This window comes from Podarcis muralis, chromosome 7 (genome assembly GCF_964188315.1).
Source record: "Podarcis muralis chromosome 7, rPodMur119.hap1.1, whole genome shotgun sequence".
NCBI classification, from domain to species: Eukaryota; Metazoa; Chordata; class Lepidosauria; order Squamata; family Lacertidae; genus Podarcis; species Podarcis muralis.
Window position 1 is genome coordinate 41,407,686 of NC_135661.1, and position 19,287 is coordinate 41,426,972.

The following is a 19,287-nucleotide window of genomic DNA, read 5'->3' on the forward strand; positions in this document are numbered from 1 at the left end:
TCCATGTTTCCATGCCCTAGTGGCATCATGAAGTATGGGATTTGTGACATTTGTGGTTCAGTTCATGGGCTACCAATGTTATGTGCATTTTTATAGTGACTTTAGGAAGATTTAATGTAGAAATACAAGGATCCCCACTTTGGCTCTATGCCTGATTTTTACAGCTTAGTCTGTGTGACAGATGTAATCTGCGATCTGGGGTGTATCCCATGGAACAATCATGCTAAGTTACCAGGATCTGTTTTTTATTCCCTAGATGTGACTGTTACCCAGACATGGTCTGATCATGCAACACTTCTGCACCAATTTCTCTGGTTACCTGTGTGTTTCTAGGTCCAGTTCAAAATGCTGGTTTTAATCTTTGGGTCCCTAAACTGTTTGGGGTGGGTTACCTAAATGCACCTTTCCACCTTTGTGTCATCCCTTCTTAGATTGTAAACCTGAAGGTAATGAGCTCTCTTTTAAAAAAATGATTTAGCCCTCCTCTTGAAATGGATAGCAATAAACAAATTAAATATAACTGGGTCATTTGTCTGAAATACACAAACATTTACTTGCAGTACCTGCCAATGATATTATAATATTCTTTTTTTGTGCTATTATAATTATAATTTTAAAAACTTTTTTTTAACCCGTTCCTTTAAGATGTAAAAAAACCCCCAAAAACAAATCCTTCAGTGCAGCAAGGAAAAGGTTAACGGCCGGCTCCTGAGACTTGACGTAATCTCCTCTCGGGAAGGGCGGGGCAAAGAAGAACCGGAAGTGACAGGAGCGAGCCCAAAAGGGAAAGAGAGCGAGAGACCGAGAGAAGGGGGCCAAGGAGCTAGTGAGCGAGCGCTGGCAGGTGAGCGGGACGCGAGTTCGAATCCCAACCGGCCGGATTTGCGGGGGCGTGCGGGGGAAACTTGTGAGGCGGGGGTGTTTGACTCGGCCCCCAATGACGTTCCAGCGGGACGAAGAGGCGCTCCCTTCCTCGCCTTGAGAGCAGGGAGAGGGGGCTCTTTCAGGCTCTGCAGACCCTCACCCACCAAATACGAGCCCTTTACCTGGGATCCCCCAAGTGGTAGGCATACTGCCGCCCCTGGCTCCAAATCTCCTTGTCTAGTGCAGCAGCAGCAGCAGCAGCGACCAACAGCCCTGTGGCACCTGAAAGTCTGCCAGGGTGATGGTGGCATCTTCTGAGCTAGCGGGTCTCTTCTGATGCGAGTCCCTTTTTTAGACTGGACCTGCTGGTGGAGCGATGTGTGTCTTTATTTTCTGTACAGCGCCTACCAGGCATGAACGAGAAGCATATTGTGGCACCTTAAAGGCTGGCACACTTTATGTTGGCATACGGTCCAGAGAAGCTGTGGTAGAATTTAAGATAAGGCTTTTGGAGGAGACTAACAGGAAATTAGTGTGGAAGAGGCACTTTTTGAAATAATGATTCATGATCCATTAGGGGGTTCCTAAAGTATTACGGGGTTTTCATGTGGTTTACTCCAACAGTCTCCCACTCATTTATGTATTGGGCACCCACGCCGCTGATGCCCCGTTGTTTTGCCCTATGATTATGTCCCTTTCCCTATTTCCCTGCAGAGCCACAGTACCCACATTATCATAACAGCACAACTTCTCCCCCCCTTCACTGGAAGCACTTACGGTGTGCCCCACTACCACCTTGAGGCTGTGACAGGACTCTCTCCCAAGGACTTGCCCTCCTGTGCCCCCCCTCCCCCACATGCAAAAGCAAAGCTATCTCCCTCAAGGCTCTCATTCTCAGCACTTGGTGATCTGGTGGGTGGTTAACTCTCCAAGAGTCTCCCTCTGTTGGGCTTGGATCTTTTCACATTGTTATTTTTAAGAGCTATTTGTGGGGCTTTGATTCTAAAGTGCTTCCATAGCAACTTACCTTGTTAGTTCAGGAACTGGGTTGACAACTATGTATTGTTGTCTATGGCGCTATGCACTAACAGCAGGGCTTCTTCCAGAAGACAGTCACATACTCAGAAGCCATGGACATAGCAAGTGTTGGCAAAGAAATGCCAACAACTTGTCTTGGGGCAGGGGCTGCCCCCTGCCTGGCTCATGTGCTCTAGTCCCCTGGTTGGCTCTCTTCCACCCTCTCTCTCTGAGCCGTGGCTGTGGTTGCCTTTTTGGCTCCCAGACATATGGAGGGAAAGAGGCGGAAGCCACAGAGTGGCAACCAAAGGGCAGGGAGCTCAGGGTGGCAGGCAGAGTCCCACCGTATTCAGCAGTTCTCCAGGGCTTCAAGCAGGGGTCTCCCCCACCCCTACTTGGAGATGTTGAACCTTGGAACTTCTGCATGCAAAGCTGATGCTCTGCCAATGAACTGAATGTGACTGAAGTGAGGAAGCAAATATTTCCTAACTCTATTCCTAATCGGAACAGTCTTGGCATACTATACAGTGTGTATATTTTGATATAGATATTCTCACAAGGACTTACTTTCACTTTAGTGGTGGAGAATGTAGAGACGTGTTTAAAAGGCAATGTGGTGAAATTGGCAAGACTTCTCTCCTCACCCCCCCCCCATGCAGCTTGTCAGTTTCTCCAGAGTAAGCATCTTCTGGAGGACAGCAGATCTTTTGGACCACAGCTCCCATCAGCCTCAGGCAACATGGTCAGTGGCAAGGCATATGGGGAGTCAGAGTCCCAAAAATATGGAGGACACCAGGTTGCAGGAGGCTGGAGTAGAGATGGTGGAGAGAGTGACGATAATAATGGAACAAGTAATGCAGAAGATGGGAGGAGTTCTATTGTCAGTGGCATCCTAACCAAAATGATCACTTGTCATTCCTCTGCAATACCAGCTGTCAGTTTGTGCACCAGAGCTCTGTGCAGCAACTCTGCTGGAAGCTTAATCAGTGCTTGAAAAAAGCAAGAGGACAATCGGGGAAGTGTGTGAGTGCCAACAGTTTGGGATGGATGAGAGAAAGGGAATAGCCAAATTCTCACTGATGAGCCAGTAATGATCTTGAGAACACTTTTTCCTGCCAAAATCTCCAGCAGTCAGGTCACAGTAGCATTCCTCTGTACACCAGGGCATCATCCTATAAAAACCATGAGGTTTTTATACCTCTAAAAGGCAGGGTAGAAATGACTGAAATGAATCAATACACTTAAAATTCCCTTTCCCATCACTTGGCCATTATCACCACCTCCTGCTTGTAGTTACATTACCCTTTGCATGCATGTGCATATGGCATTGAAAAGAAAACATGAGAAGTGAGAATGCACATGCAAATGAAGAATATCTGCCCATACTGCATCAGCCTATTTATGGAATGCAGCTTATGTTAAAGGGCTTCTGGGGGCGGAATTTTATATATATATTTGGCATGGGTATTTTCTTTGCAGCGGGAAAACTCATCCATGGCTTTTGTAAATCAAAACAACAACCATCCTGTGCAGTATACAAGGCTCTGTTTTATGGGCTTGATGGCTGAATTCATTTGCTTGGCAATCCCACTCGTAGCCATAGGCTGATTTGATTGACGGAATTTCAAATGGGACCAGGTTCAGGGCTTTGTTCTTATCCCGCTGCAGGATGTCTCCTGGAGCGGCACTGCAGGAGAAGTATCGTCAGTGCTTGGAGAACAATTTCCACCAGGGCCACACTGGCATCTGCACCGACTCGTCCCTGAAGGAGCGGATGTGGCGGCAACTGCTGGAGGATCCAGAAGTTCACTGTGCCCTGAGAGGGGAGGACACCTTCGCCATGCTTGCCTCGGCCCTGCGAGGACAGCTGGATCTGGGACTGGCGCTCCAGAATCTTGGCCGGGCCTTTGAGGTGCTGGAACTGGCAGCCGTCAATCTTTACTTCTTCCCCTGGCGCAAGGAATTTGGAACCATAAAAGTGAGCATTGTGGGGGGAAGTCATGCATTGTGGGGGCAGAGGGAGGAGGCCACACAGGACTCTGCTATATTGCAGACAGAAATAGTTGTTTATGTTACTTATTTGAATTCCTTCCTTCCAAATCATGCAAAGAGCAGCTCACCTCACGTATAGATGTGCAACGCATAAAAATAAAGCCAACCACCTTCCATTCATTGGTGTGCAGAGGTTTACTTAGCCTCTCAGCACCTTTTCCTCTGTTTCCTGATAGTTTCCTATCTCGGTCAGAGTAGTAATATTTACAGCTGAAATCCTGAGTCTGCTTCTCTTCCAGAGAACTGAAGGAATCATTATTCTTTATTAAATTTCTGTCCTGCCTTTCCTCCTAAAGGAGCCCAGGGCAGCAAATAGCAGAATGGCAGAAACAATACAATTAAATCTAAAATAAAAACAAATTTAAAACTTCCTTTAAAAAAAAAAAATTTAGAAGCTGTCACATACTCCCACAGCTGCTAATTTCATGGCATGGATAAATTTCATACTCGTTTTCAGTAATTGTATCTTTCAGCCATCAGGTGCCAGGGTAAACAGGAATGTTCTTAAGTTCCTCCTGAAAGTTAATAACCAGAGAGACAAATGTGCTTCACCCCGGGAGAGCATTCTGCAAACAGGGAGCCACCACAGAGAAGGCCCTATTAACCAGTCAATGACAGCTGGGCAGCATGTATAACCTCATTCATAATACAAAGATAATATTGTTGCTGTGTACCATGCCTAGTCACTGAACGAACAAACAAACTTGTGGTTTTTGTGTGCTTGAAACACTATGAGTTGTATCCAAAACTAGTCATATTCACAGAAGAGCTTCTGAAATTAATGAACCTAAGGTAGTCATGTTCATTTACTTCAGTGGGTCTGCTCTGAGTAAGACTAGCATTGGCTACAACCTTGTATTATTTTGAACACTGGATTGTTTTATCGATGGCTGTGTAAATTGCTTTGTAACCAAGCGGTCAGCAAATGCTGTAAATAAGTAACAGTATTAAATTTGTGTGTCGAGCAATGCAGAGCACTAACCGCTGTGTCTTTCTCCATAGACCTTCTCAGGTGTTTACGTGCACGTCCTCCAGGGAATCCTGCCTGAGGCCGACATCACCAGGAGTTTCCGCCGGCTGGGCTACATCCCTAGAGACAGCCTCCACCTGGTCATCGCCCAGCTGCCCCCGAGTGCCAGCCTCCTCGCTGCAGCCTGCTGCTTTTTTGCAGCCAGGGTCGAGTGCGAGATCCTGGGGAAGATCGTGCGGGAGCTGGAGCCGTACGCCGCTTCACCTGAAGATCTTCTCCAGGCCCGCAGGGAAGCCAAAGGCAGCCTAGAGAACTGTGTGGCCAAGTTGCAGAGCCTGGTGCGGTGGCCTAGGGGCAGAGATTTCCGTGTGGAGCCAGCTGATGCGATAGACCTGTACAGGGAGAGTCCGGAAGGGCAGGGGCCGTATGGGGACCCTTTGGGACCTAGGTTGCCATTGTCATCGCAGCAGCACCAGCACCCCATTCCCCTCTGCGAGCGCAGCAGCCCCCGCTTGCGGAGCAGAGAGCAGCACTTCCAGACTCCGCAGGGGCTTGCGGAGAACAGGAGCAAGATGTGGGTGCTGGGCCCGGAGGAGCCACCGTACGGCAACGGGATCCCAGCCTCAGAGGGCCCCGATCTGGAGACCTCCTTCTCTTTTATCTCCCTGCGGCGGGAGCTCAGCAGAACTACGGAAGGGGACTACCCCACGCCTCCGGGAAGCCGCTTCTTGTCTCCCAGCCCTCACTACGACAGTCCTGGCGGCCCCCAGCTCCACCGGGGCAGCAGCCCAGCCTCTCCCTCAGCAAGGCAGCCAAGGAGCCCCCAGCTGAGCCCCACAGGGATGCACCGAGCTTCGGTGCTGGGTGCAGGGATGTCCCCGACAGAGCCGCCGCGCTATCACCTGCATTCATGCATGCGCCCGGGCACCCTCCCGGCCTCCTGCTGCAACACCTGCAGGTTGCTGCACGGCGGCAGCTGCGACGGAGCGCAGGTCTGCCGGAGCAGCCACCACATGGAAGAGCTGCAAAGCGAGAAGCAGCAGCGCCTCTGGCTGCAGAGGACAGAGGTGGACAAGCTGCTGCACGAGGGGCTGCCGGGAGTCTGGCAATAGTGCGATCTGGGAGAACCCACCAGGGCATCAACCAGACCTTGGACAGAAAAGCTGCCTCCTCTGCAGTTCTGAGGCTTCATCTAGAACCGCACACACAGTCTGCTTTTCATCCCCACTCTCCCAGGCCTTCCCTCTCGGTTTTCTGAAAAACTCTTTCCCTTATTTTTGTTTCAGAGGAAAAAACAGCCAGACACTCACTTTTCAGCATACATTCTCTTTCCCCTGCCAACAGGACTTTTCTCAAATCCTAAATATTTTGAAGATTTAGGTGAACAAATTTGTTGGGGGCTGGGGCGGGGATCCAGTCCTAAACAGTCTCCCGCAGTAGTGTATGCTGGACAGGTGAGATTCTCCCCCCTCCACTTCCTTCATCCTTTCCACTGAGCATTTGAGGGGGCACTGCTTCAGCTGAAAGTGGTTCCAGCAGGCTGACAAGAAATGGCAAGTCAATTGACATGTTAGGACACGCACACCCCTCTGCCAGAATCCATCTTTTGTAATATCAGGGCACAATGAAGTTTTACATGATGCTCATCTGCTCCCTCTGTTGTATTCCAAAAGATGTGGGGCAGCGTTTCCCCAACTGGGTGCCATCCAGTTGTTTTGCACTACAGTTCCCACCATCTGCAGCCAGCAGAGCATTAGAATGCTGGGGCTGATGGGAACTGTAGTGGAAGACATCTGGAGGGCACCAAGGTTGGGGGGGGGAGCTACTATAGGCAGCTGCCATGGGAGAAGATGGACTGAGTTTACAGGAGGGGTTGATTACAGGTTGCCCCTCCTTGTTTATACCTTTTCCTGAATCCTTGTGACTCTCCACTGGAGGCTGAGACAGTGCCGGAAAAGCCTTAATGCTGGGTTTGAGTCTTCTGCTACTAGGCAGGGGCAGAGCTGTTCCCAAGCCCTCAGAGGCACTCAGCATCTCCCTGGTGGCTTACAGAAACAGAGGTGCAAAATAAACAGAAGTGTAATCTCCTTTGTTCTCTGGATTTCTTTTCTCCTCCCCGCCCCCCATCCCAGTAGTGTGGGTAGTTGAGTTCCAGAGTTTGAATCCTCACTGGAAGGAACCCAGTTGGGGACTACCTAGCTCAGGGGTAGAGCTGCTGTGTTGCACACAGGGGGTCTGAGCAGCAATGATTTAAAAGGACTGGGTAGCAACTTCTCTCTGCCACAGACCCTGGCAAATAGACATTAGGCTAGATCAATGGTCTTCAGCTGGTAGGCTGGGATCCACTAGCATAGGGCTTTGGAACCTCTGGCTCTTTGGTCAAATTTGGCCTGGACTACGTCTCCGTTTGGCTCAGGGTTTCCATTTTTCTCAAACCACGCCCACCTGACGTCATATGTGATGTCATATATGGGGCAGGTACACAGCTGCACAGGGACGCGGGTGGCGCTGTGGGTAAAACCTCAGTGCCTAGGACTTGCCGATCGCATGGTCGGCGGTTCGAATCCCCGCGGCGGGCTGAGCTCCCATCTTTCGGTCCCAGCTCCTGCCCACCTAGCAGTTCGAAAGCACTCTTAAGTGCAAGTAGATAAATAGGTACCGCTTTATAGCGGGAAGGTAAACAGCGTTTCCGTGTGCTGCGCTGGTGCTAGCTCGCCAGCTGCAGCTTCGTCACACTGGCCACGTGACCCGGAAGTGTCTTCGGACAGCGCTGGCTCCAGGCCTCTTAAGCGAGATGAGCACGCAACCCCAGAGTCGGACACGACTGGCCCGTACAGGCAGGGGTACCTTTACCTTTTTTACACAGCTGCACAACCAAGTTTTCTGTGGGCAACTGGACTGAGCAGCTACTCCCTGCTGAAAGCATGACATTAGATGATTGACAGGTGGTTTGTCCCATGGGGTGGGGATATCATGCTACCACCATAGAAATATATGGTAAAATATTAGGAATTCCATCTCCGAAAGCATGCTTAGGTTAAAGCTGGCTCCCAGGTCTGGAAAAGTAGAAACTACTGCTAGCTGTTTGGCTTAGTATAAAGCAGCTGCATACGTATCATGGAGTTAACCGATCAGAATTTTCTGATCATTAAAGACAAGCACTTCCAGAAGTAAAAGATGCACGTATCTATTACAGTAGTTGTTTTCAAGGCTGTTCTGAAAACTTCCATCCCACACTTTCCTCCTTGGCCACCTAGTCTTCCCAGTGTCACTTTGGCTCTTGCACAAAAGTCAGGAGGCAGGTGTAACTGGTCAGTTCTCTTTTTGATGCTTCTGGCATAACTTTGGCCTCCTAAAGGTGCTTCAAGCACTATTTTCTGTTTCCCTACACAAAGCAAAGCAATATCACAGCTCTAGCAAAAGGATTCTGCTTGAGCCCTCATTTGCTGCTGCTGCTGCTGCTACTACTTGACTGTCCATGACAAGTGGGTGAATTTTCAGCAGCGGAGAAGAGCTTGAATACACTGCTGTGCTCCAGAGCCACTACCATTTTCACCTCTGAATCAGAAAGGAAGGCCTTCAAAAGCTCACTGAACCAAGAAGGGATATATGCTTATGTGTTTGCTACAATAGAGATGCAAAGAGGTTGAAGTCCCTGATCTTCCAACCCCCACCCACGATAAGTTGCTAAGCTGAGCTTGACGCACAGAACAAGCAGTGCATACAAGCAGGGATGCAAAACAGTGTGGGAGTGAAAGGCGCATGGGCACCTCTAAATGCAGAGATGCTGCTGTTGCTGCCTAGGAACTTCCCTCCACTATATATAAGGCTGCCTCCTAGGGATCTGGCATCTCCCTCCCCACCCTCCCAGTCCTTCTGCTAAGGCTCACAGCAGCTTTACTATTCACCCTCCAGGTGCACTACTCAAAGACAGCAGTGGCAAAAGACTTTATTGAGACACAGTCCTGGTTCAGTCTTGGGTTTTGCCCACAAATAAGGGGCGGGATAAGGGGCTACTATTCGGCCCTGCTCTTTCCATCATGGGAGAGTCGAGCTAATAATTCAGGAGCTTCGGTGCAGCTTGGCAAGCCAGCTCCCAGTTGGTAATCAGTGTCTCCCAGCAGGGGCAGCTGATTCCTATGAAGAACATGGGAGCTGTCACGACACCCTCTGTAGGCTCCCGGCTCTTTGCCCCAACGCCGCTGGCAGTGCCCAACACTGCCTCTCTTCAAGCTTTGCCCTTTGAAAGAGAAACAGGAGTACCACAGTGCCGCAATTGTTTCAGATTTGGTTTTTTTTTTGCACTCAGGCAATAGCAAACCTGCAACCATGGAGTTGGGAGGGGCTGGAAAGGTTATGTAGTCCCAAACTCTGCCAGTGCACGAAATCCCCTTCTAGGGCATCGGTGGTCTCTGCTTAAAAACCTCCCTGAACCTTCCCTAAGCATCATTTGCTGCTGCTTTCAGGATCCAGTATTTCAAAGGTGTTTTCAAAGACTTTATGCTATTCATATGCCCCTTTTGTTTTAGCAAGGGCTTCAGTGCAACCTGCTTCCTGATCCCAGTGCATGTCATACTCCTTCCATTCATTAGCTAATGGGTGGCTGGAGCACACCTTGCTTCAGCAAAGGAACAATCGGTAGCTTCCTTTAACACCCTATTGTTCCTTTGAAGCCACATTGGCAGCTGCTTCAGGTGTGGAGCAGGTGGGCATGGTTTGCTAGGAGCAACACGGAAGGCCAAAGTTGGCCCATGGGCCACAACTTCCACATGTGTGAAAGCACATGGGAGATATAAACAGCGGAGAATAGTGGAGCAGCTTCAGCTTCATGAGACTCCTAGCTGGCTACATTTCTAGGCTAGTGGTGGGGAACCCACAGTCCACGAGTCTAATTAGGCCAAGCCTCCAAAGCCTCCACACCTGACAAAGCCACATTCACCTGCATCGCACCTGACATCATATATCGCATCTGGTGTCAGGAACGTCCAGACATGGCCGGGCTGAAATGGGGTTTGCAGGCAGCGTTGACTAGCTGATTGGTAGCCCCTGCAAAGCTGTGCAAAGACCCATGCATCTGTCAAATGTGGCCACCTACCTGTCAATCACCTCACATAATGGCATCATTATAAGGTTGAAGTGATCTCTGCTTCAGAGTACGGTATCTGACAAAGTGTGTATTACACACAAAAGCTCATACCTTGAAAGTTTATATTTAGTTGATCTTAACGGTGCCACTGGAATTATTAAAAAAAGATTTTTTCATCTTGTTATTTATTATGATCAGGAGACCAGTAAGCCAACTACTCAACTAAGGGGAGGACCATACCTGAATGGTAGAAAATGCCCCGGGTTCAATTCCTGGTGTCTGGAGGTAGAGCTGGGAGACAGCTCTGCCTGAAATCTCTGGAAAGCTGCTGCCAATCAGTGTAGAGTAGACAATACTGAGCTAGATGGACCATTGGTGTGGCTTGGTATAAGGCAGCTTCCACTGTTGTTAAGTGCATTTTGCTCTAGCCCTCGCCCGTCCTTACCGGGAGCAGTGTGCATCCTCAGGGCCGACTGCGCTTGCCTGTGCACTCTACACTGGGGGCGGCCCTCTTGTTGCGATGGTGCGGGAAGGTTGGCATGAGCTCTGGCTCGCAGGCTGGAAAAAGAGGGAGAAGGTGAATCAGGTTGTGGCGGCAGCCCTGAGTGTGGGGAAAGGAAGCCACAAGAGACTTACGCAAAGGCTTCTCCTTGAAGTAGGAGCTCTCCAGGCAGTCGCCAGCTGTCGCTCTGAAGAGGAAGAGACATGTGAAAGCGAGGGATGAATTCACCTTTCACTTGCTTATCCCTCTATTCCACCCACAAATTTCTGGCTTAGGAAGGCAGTTCTCCTGCAGCGGCTCCACTCTTCCTTCCTGAATGTGCCTCTGCCAAGCCAAGGGCTCTGGCCAGAGGATATCACAGGAGCAACAGAAGACAAGCAAGCAGGTGCCCACCTCACAGCTAGTTCATTTATTCAGGGATGCAGCTAGTCTCTCCTGAGCAAGGAAGGGCTCACATCCAGGAACCTGTGCCTTGTACAGTTGCACTAAAATTACATGCAGGGTCCAATCCATCCTGCTCAGGATTCCGATTTCTTGTTGTGACTACCTGCTGTAGGTCATCCCCCTACGCTGTCTCTGAACCTGCATGTTCTGCTTTCAACTGCTCTGTCCTCCACCAAGTTAATTCATTCCTTTGGAAAGCTGCAGGAGCACTCCACAGGTTAATGGTGGCAGCATGTAAAGCTGCTGCTTTTGTCTCTCTCATAACCTTGCTGCTGATTGGTTTAGGTGGCTGTATTTTGACAGGGGATGGAGAAAACACTTCTGCCCTGGCTAAATTTTAGTTGCCCTTTTCTAACTCTACCCGTCTGGGCACCGATCAGAATGGCAAAACAGAATTCCAAAAGGCAGGCGCATCGCAACAACGTCGGCCTCTTTCCCAGCCTGGGCCCAGTTACCTTTTCTTGGGATCGTACATGAAGAGGAAGTTGAGGAGGCGAAGGCCAGCCTCCGACAGCCACGGGAACTTGTGCTTCAGGTTATTGTACGGCTGCTTGCGCAGGGTGTACTGGCTCACCAGTGGCAGCTTGGAGAAGCCCTGGAGGTGAGAGGGACACAAAGAAAGGCACTAAATAAAGCATTTGCCTCTAACATATGGTTTAACTTGCTTGCAGGAGCCATCTAAAGAAGGGATAACCGGGGATGTGGGGGGGAAGACCACCAAATGTTGATTTTACCATTATATTGTACTGTAAGCTAGTTCCTACATACACTCACAGTACTTTCTATCCATCCAGGCAGGAAGGCATCACCAGAGTTCAAGGACCCATTTCAGCCAGCTAAAATTCAAGGAAGGTGCAAAGCAGAGCTGGTGAAGGGAGTGACCTGGGGAAAGTCTTAAGGGCCAGATAGAGATACTTGGAGGAGCATATTTGATCCTCAGGACCTGATCTAATGTTACAGCCTCTCAACAGTGCACCTGATCTCTTCGTATCTTACTGCAGCCTGCATTGCATGGGTTGATGGGGGTCGGACTGCGAGTAAGCAGCCATGCCTTTGCATATGATATTGGGCCAGAGGACCTTTCCACCACCTGCAGTGCTGCAGCACTAAGGGAAGGCCACATAAGAGGAGGCACAAAGGGGCAAAACCCAAGCAGGAGGAGGGAGCAGCAAAGCAGAGGTGGGATGAGGTCTGGGGAATACTCACTGGCCAGATGGTCTCATTGGGCGTGCCCAGAAGCTGCACAATCATGTCTATCTGCTGGATCTCAGAGCTCCCAGGTAGCAATGGTTTATGAGCCAGCAGCTCTGCCAGGATGCAACCCACCGCCCTGCAGGGAAGACTCACAGTTAACACAGAGAGGCTAGCAGCTATTCCCTCCACCCTCTCAGGCCTAGGAAAAACCAATTTGTCCACAGAGCCATGAATCCAGGCCTCAAAGGATGCATTTTTCCTTTCTGCCCTCCTAATCCCCACATTAGGCGTGGGGGATGGAGGAAAGGAGACGTCTTCTTCCCTCACCACATATCTATGGCGGTGGTCTGTGTTATTGTCCCCAGAAGCAGCTCAGGGGCTCGGTACCTGGAAAAGAGGGGAGAAAGTGTTCCAGGGAAGGTCGATGTCAGCTCACAAGGGCTGGTGCATTGTGATGCTGGAATTCTGTAATTTGAATTCAACAGGCAATGGGCATTTTCTTAATTGGACTAGCCCCACACCTTTTTGTCCCTGAGGGCTGCCTTTGGTACTGGGGTGGTGGCGGGGGGATGGGAAACACACACACACACACACCCTCCCCCTCCTCTTTCTCACACGAGAGGCAGAAGATGCACAAACAGAATCTCATTGATCCCCTTTGCACATGTTCCTCCTTCCTGCTCCCAAGCATAAGGGCAGCGAATCTCCCTTCAGCCTGTCACAGGCAGCCAAGTGATAATGAGGGCCCTGAGCGACCAACGGTGGGACACAGGGAAAGACTGCACATCCTGCGGGTTGCCCACCTGCTTCCCTCGTCACATTAAACCTTAGTTAAAAGAAACCTCTTGTTAATGTGCTGCTGCTCTAAAGTCCTGCTTTGTTCCTCGTCTGCTGCTGGCAGCTCTAGGAGCAACAAGCCCTAAGCCTTGGCTTGCTGTTGTCTGAACCAAGGCTTGTGATTTGTTTCTCTCCAAACAAACCTCAAGTGGAAGCCAAAGTTTGTGCCTGACCCATGAGTCCAAGTCTGCAAATACAGTGGTACCTCGCAAGACGAATGCCTCGCAAGACAAAAAACCCGCTAGACGAAAGGGTTTTTTGTTTTTTTGAGCTGCTTCGCAAGACGATTTTCCCTATGGGCTTGCTTCGCAAGACGGAAACGTCTTGCAAGTTTGTTTCCTTTTTCTTAACACCGTTAATACAGTTGCGACTTGACTTCGAGGAGCAACTCATAGAACGCGGTGTGGTAGCCTTTTTTGAGGTTTTTAAAGACTTTGGTGATTTTTGAAGCTTTTCCAAAGCTTTCCCGACACTGTGCTTCGCAAGACGAAAAAAATCGCAAGACGACAAAACTCGCGGAATGAATTAATTTCGTCTTGCGAGGCACCACTGTAATGGCAAGCCAGATGCTGTTTTTTCCTTCCCCATTGCTATGGGAGATGTGGAGGAGGAAAGTGCATAATTCTGAGCAGTGGGCACCAGCACATTGCTTATTCACCTTAAACCACTGCTTATTTTTAACCAGGGTTTTAATGCTTGCTGAATCAGGCCCCTATATGTGTCAAGAGCAGAAACTCTTGTCTTGCTTTGGCTCTGGTCTCAATCACATTTCCTAAGTACACATGTCAAGGGACGCGGGTGGTGCTGTGGGTTAAACCACATAGCCTAGGACTTGCTGATCAGAAGGTCGGCGGTTCAAATCCCTGCGGCGGGGTGAGCTCCCGTCGTTCGGTCCCAGCTCCTGCCCACATAGCAGTTCGAAAGCACGTCAAAGTGCAAGTAGATAAATAGGTACTGCTCCAGCGGGAAGGTAAACGGCGTTTCCATGCGCTGCTCTGGTTCACCAGAAGCGGCTTAGTCATGCTGGCCACATGACCTGGAAGCTGTACGCCGGCTCCCTCGGCCAATAAAGCGAGATGAACGCCGCAACCCCAGAGTCGGTCACGACTGGACCTAAAGGTCAGGGGTCCCTTTACCTATAAGTACACGTCAGGAAGGTGTGGAGTCTTATTTCCATGAGCTCCATTGCCATGCCTTCCCCAGGTAATTATTTTGAGTTGGATGGGTATCAAAACCATAAGACAGCAGCCTATGAGTGAAAGCAAAGCCCCTTTCCTCCTTAACTACCCCCTCGCCCAAAGGTAGTGATTGTGCAGGAGTATTGATTAGTCAAAGGATGCTCAGAGTCTACTCACCAGAGTGTGACAACTTTGGGAGTCATGGGCTTCAGCGGTACCCTGTAAGCACGAGCCAACCCAAAGTCCGCTGCAAGAAAAGAGGAGACACTCAAGGTCAAAGGGCAGGTCCAACTGCATTACAAACCAAGCAGGTATGTGTCTGTGATGGTGGAAATCATCAAGGGAGGCCATATTTTGGCCAAACACTCACCCGTCTTTACACAACCTTTGTCAGTCATGAGCAAGTTGGATACCTTCAGGTCCCTGTTGTTGGAGGAAAGAGGAGTTCACCGGGGGACAGACAAAACCAAGTGCAGCCCTTCCCCAAATCCTGCTCCCTTAAGCAGCCTCTCTCCCACACTGACGCAGATAGTAGCAGGCCTGCAAGCTACATATTGATCCTATCTCCAGTCAAATGCCCAGTCCCTGCTCTTCTCTCACCTGTGGATTATGAAGTTTTCATGCAGGTACTGAAGGCCCTTGAGAACCTGGAGAATGATACACTTCACCTGCAACGGGTTGGAGCAAATGAATAGGGCATCATTAAGGAGCCATCTCTCTTGCATAAAACACACACTACTTTGTCTTGTGCCAGATTCTGCTCTGGGGTTCAAAGATCCACAGAAAGGCAACACAAGAACCTGAAAGGATTAGTCTTCTTGAACTGACCTAAAGCATACTTTACCTTATGGGCCAATGGTCTGTCTCAATATACGGCAGCTTCCTATGATATGGATGATGCCCAAACACCTCAGCCCAAATTAACCCACCAGGCTACTCCCGCTCTATTTGAACACCTACATACTTTGATTCTTTTCTTCAAGCTTTGCTTTTAAAAGTGCCTTCTTGCCATTCTTCCATCTCAAATTTGGCCACAACCATGCCTTGGGTTCAACAAACTGCAGCTTTTTATGACATCTCTTTAATTCTGATGAAGACAGTGATCCGAACAATCAACACAAGGCTGCTACTTTCCCCATCTCACCTGAGCTTCAGAGAAGGGAGCCTGCATGTTCTCCAGGAGGCTGGCGAGATCCTGCTCACAGTAACCCATCACAAGGAAAATGCTGCAGGACAAACACACACGTTTTCTTTTCTGTAGTTGGAGATATATCTACCCAAGAGGCCAGAGCTGAGCAGAAAGAAGTGGTTTAAAAGACGGGCTCTTGACTGCTTGAGTCATATTCTGGAGGCAACAATGCCTTGGAAACCATGCTTTGCTTTCAGAAACATAGCAATCCCCCACCCCCAGCTTCCTTTATTCCTGCTAACCTCCATCCTGCTTTGTGTGCAAAGTTTTGTATTTTTAAAGTTTGCATTTTTTATTTTTTTTTAAGATTATATAAGCCAGCCTTAGCATTCACGAATAGCTGATGTAACTGCAGTGGGGAACCTCTGACATGCAGGTTGAATAAGACTCGCCCCACGACGCCAAATGGGGCAGCTACCTGTATGGCAGGTAAAGATACAATTTGCACCAAAGTCCTGTGGCTTTGCAACTTCTGCTAATCATCTTATGGTCAGTGCCAACAAAGTCCTGTGTTTTTCAAGTGCCACCTATCAGCTGATTGCCAGAACTTGCAAAGTGCTGTGCCTTTGCCTGTGCAGTTTTAATTTCAAACAGCATGAGCAAAGGAAGATGCTATTACAGTGTCAGGTGTTTTGACAGGTCCACTTGTCAAACTTGGCCCATGGGAGCAGTGAGGGAGGTAAAACTCTTGCCCACTGGCAAGATCCAGCTCCCTACTCTTGGGTGACATAAAATGGCAGCTTTGGGGGACAGGAACGAAAAGCCTCCTGCTTGAGGTAGAGGAAAGGTTATGGGGACAGGAAGGGCCTGGTCAGTACCTCTCCAAGTGATTCCCCACCACCACCTCTTTCAGTTCCACAATGTTGGGGTGCTGGAGCTTCAGTAACAAGGTGATCTCTCGTAGGCTGCTGATGGGAATCCCTACAGGGAGAAGCAGCACATTAAGACGACAGTGGGCAAGACTAAACCCAAAGTATGTTTCATTGAGCCAAGACCAGCAGAGATGCCTCAGAGCTCTCCCATTCTGCTCACCATCTTTCTCTTTGTCCATCCGCACCTTCTTCAGTGCCACAATCTCATCTGTTTGGGTGTCTCGGGCACGATCTGGAATGGCAATGCAATCAGAGTTCTGTGCCTGGGGAAGCCACTCTCCACCTTCCACTCCCCCAGACAAGCTAACGTAGAGCTGGGAGCGCTCCTGGACTCAAGTGCCAACTCAAAAGTTGCCTCTCATCAAAGTGGCTTTACACAAGCCACTTTCCCACCTCCTTTCTTGCTTTTCCACCTGGGATTACCATTGTCCTAAATCATATAGTGTGAAAATGTCATCAATGATATTTACGCCTGAAAAATATACATCTATTGTCACTGGAGAGATTTCAAAGAGAGCTGGAGAGGTTGTGTGCATGGCCAAGATCAAGGAGCCGACATTTTGAATTCCAACTACACCTGCTTAAGTCAAAACATTAAGGAACAGACAGGACCTTAACAAGCTCTGGGGCCACCCCCTGTGTTCCAGATCATCTTGGGTCACACACAGCACCAGTTCTTGACCGGTTCATGTGGCAGCACTCACACACAATGCCGTAGGTCCCTTCTCCAATACGATTGAGTTTCTCGAATTCCTTCACACTCCGACATCTTCCCAGCTGAAACAACAGATGGGTCACAGAACTAAGTCCCTGCTTGATTCCTGAGGAGATGCTGCTGAGGATCCTGGTCATTACATCATTACACAGATCATTACATCATTCCTAGGCGTCTCCTTACAACTGGAAGATGGTGAATAATATTATTTCTGCTTCTTTGCACAACTTTTTATTGTTAAATAACGTAAAATGGTAGAAATTTTTAAACCTGCTTTTCAATTTAAAAAAATTCCCAAGAGTGAGAATAACAACAACAGCATAACTGAATAATACTTTTCAGTGTTATGCAGTAACTGCACATATAACTGATATATATATATATATATATATATAACCAGGCAGAGCACCCTCATACACACCCACTTGGAAGTAAGCCCCATGGGATTAAACTGGAATCACACCTTACCCACTTATCCCTCCTGGGTAAGTAAGCATAGGATTTAGCAATGTCTTCAATGCCAAGGTTGCGGGTTCGATCCCTGTATGGGACATCTGCATATTCCTGCATTGCATTGGACTAGATGATCCTGAGGGTCTCTTCCAATTCTATAATTCTATGAAAATTATGTCTACGTGGAATTAAAGTCGCGCATGGTTTCAGTATCGATAAAATACGCTCGGGGCAAATAATCTCACCACCCACAGTCAGCCCCATCAGCATGTGCCAAGGCCACATTTGCACAAGCAATATTTGCACGTTCAGGGCTCTTCTGCGGATGTTTCAATGTAGGATTTTCAAACGCCAGAGAATAAAAACCCTGCACACCCCCAGCCCCGTCCGCCTTGCAAACACGCAGGAGGGGCGGGGCAACTCTTCCGCCGCAAAGTCTCCTGGGAGTTGTAGTTCCACTTACCCTGTGTCCTTGAGGTACCGTGAAGAAGCCGCCGCCGCCGCCTCGGAGCCGCTTCAGCCGCAAAGTCTCTGACTCCGGCTCAGCCGAACCCGCCTCCGTCATGGCCGAAGCGGAGCGCACTTCTACTTTCCCCACAGCCACTGCGCATGCTCAAGCCACTTCCGTACAGTTACAGTATGAACTTCCGCACAGAGCCCCTAGCAACGGTTGCTATACGCGAGACCTTTACCCCTAGCGGGAGAAACTGGGGTACAAAAATTGGGCGAAGGGAAAAAAAAGGAAGGATCCAGTCCTCCTAGCTTAGATTGAAGAGGGGGGAACACACCTTTTCTAAATTATCATTTTTCTGCATAGCGTTCTAAGTGGCTTACAGAACATAAATAACAAGTTCCAAAATTACAATTATTATTATTATTATTATTAGTAGTAGTAGTAGTAGTAGTAGTCTTCTAAAAAACACCCCCAAACTTTAATACTAAAGGTGTACATAAGGTAATATACAGCAAAATATAGAGCCTGAGTTTAGATGCTTTGCAATTGGTAGAGGGCGTTCGGAAGAATGTGATGCTTTAGCCCACCTGGGTTTTCATTCTCCTCCAGCCATCCAATGTCTACAAGGAGAGATGCACCTCTCAGGATCGAGACTACAGTCACTGTGGCGATAGTCATCTAGGCCATGCAAGGAGTTGCAGTGGAACATTATGTGTTGCGATCTTAAGCCTGTGATCCTGGCAAGGCAAGAGGGACCAGGAAGCATTTCACCAGAAATAGCAATGGCTGTAGCTGCCATTCCCAGAGTGTACTCCCCAGTGTTGCCTTCACTGGTGCAACAGGCACTTTTCTGCATGTTGGGTTTCATAGCCACACCCACAGTGCATGCTTACTCTGTATGATGTTGGTCTGAATATATTTTGTAGCATTTATTCTAATATTTTAAATTGCAAACTGTCTTTGCCGAAAGATTGTACATAAAAGTGATAAAATAAATAAATGAATAGTTCCTCCCTACACGTAGGGTGCCTTACTCTTGCATCTGCAGTCAGAGAAGTGGAGGTTCCTTTTGCACCATTGTGTCTTCCAGACATAATAAGATGTGTTCCCTTTTTGTGCCAAATGCCCCTTCTGTGCTTCACCTTCGCATGAGAGCAGGTGATGCTGCTCACACCTTATCTGATGAGTTGTGGGTGCGATGATAGGATTTCATATACGGTGGTCAGTGTGCAGTGTGAAGGTTCTATCACAGATACAATTTTCATAGTACTTTAACATAAGAATTTAAGAGCCTTCTGAATCAGGCCAATGGCCCCTCTAGTCCAGCATCCTGTTCCCACAGACAGTGGCCACCCACCCGCTTGTGGGGAAACCCAACAGCCAACCCCTCTTTCCAAAGAACTATTGTAGCTTTCTTCCAGTAGCACCTTAAAGACCAACTAAGTTAGTTCTTGGTATGA

At 48.8% G+C, this 19,287-nt stretch overlaps 2 protein-coding genes across 4 annotated transcripts; one reads left to right on the top strand and one right to left on the bottom strand.

The window, feature by feature from the left end:
* The first annotated feature begins 723 nt into the window (after positions 1–723).
* On the top strand, positions 724–6,990 carry SPATA2L (spermatogenesis associated 2 like). 2 transcript variants are annotated; one of them, XM_028740025.2, is made up of 3 exons: positions 724–844; positions 3,550–3,859; positions 4,936–6,990. In XM_028740025.2, exons 2-3 carry the CDS (start codon positions 3,551–3,553, stop codon positions 6,013–6,015), a joined length of 1,389 nt encoding a protein of 462 aa, XP_028595858.2. In that variant the 5' UTR covers positions 724–844; position 3,550; the 3' UTR covers positions 6,016–6,990. The 2 variants fall into 2 exon arrangements, with proteins under 2 accessions (XP_028595858.2, XP_028595859.2); XM_028740026.2 differs by lacking the exon at positions 724–844 and adding an exon at positions 881–1,063.
* A 1,846-nt stretch (positions 6,991–8,836) lies between these two features.
* On the bottom strand, positions 8,837–17,987 carry CDK10 (cyclin dependent kinase 10). 2 transcript variants are annotated; one of them, XM_028740023.2, is made up of 14 exons: positions 17,837–17,987; positions 16,910–16,982; positions 16,366–16,437; positions 16,152–16,254; positions 15,289–15,370; positions 14,745–14,812; positions 14,515–14,567; positions 14,322–14,391; positions 12,457–12,516; positions 12,142–12,265; positions 11,391–11,530; positions 10,626–10,678; positions 10,435–10,547; positions 8,837–9,143 (listed from the first exon to the last, which is right to left on the bottom strand). In XM_028740023.2, exons 1-13 carry the CDS (start codon positions 17,936–17,938, stop codon positions 10,453–10,455), a joined length of 1,095 nt encoding a protein of 364 aa, XP_028595856.1. In that variant the 5' UTR covers positions 17,939–17,987; the 3' UTR covers positions 8,837–9,143; positions 10,435–10,452. The 2 variants fall into 2 exon arrangements, with proteins under 2 accessions (XP_028595856.1, XP_077787701.1); XM_077931575.1 differs by having other exon boundaries at positions 10,435–10,678.
* Between the last annotated feature and the right edge of the window lie 1,300 nt (positions 17,988–19,287).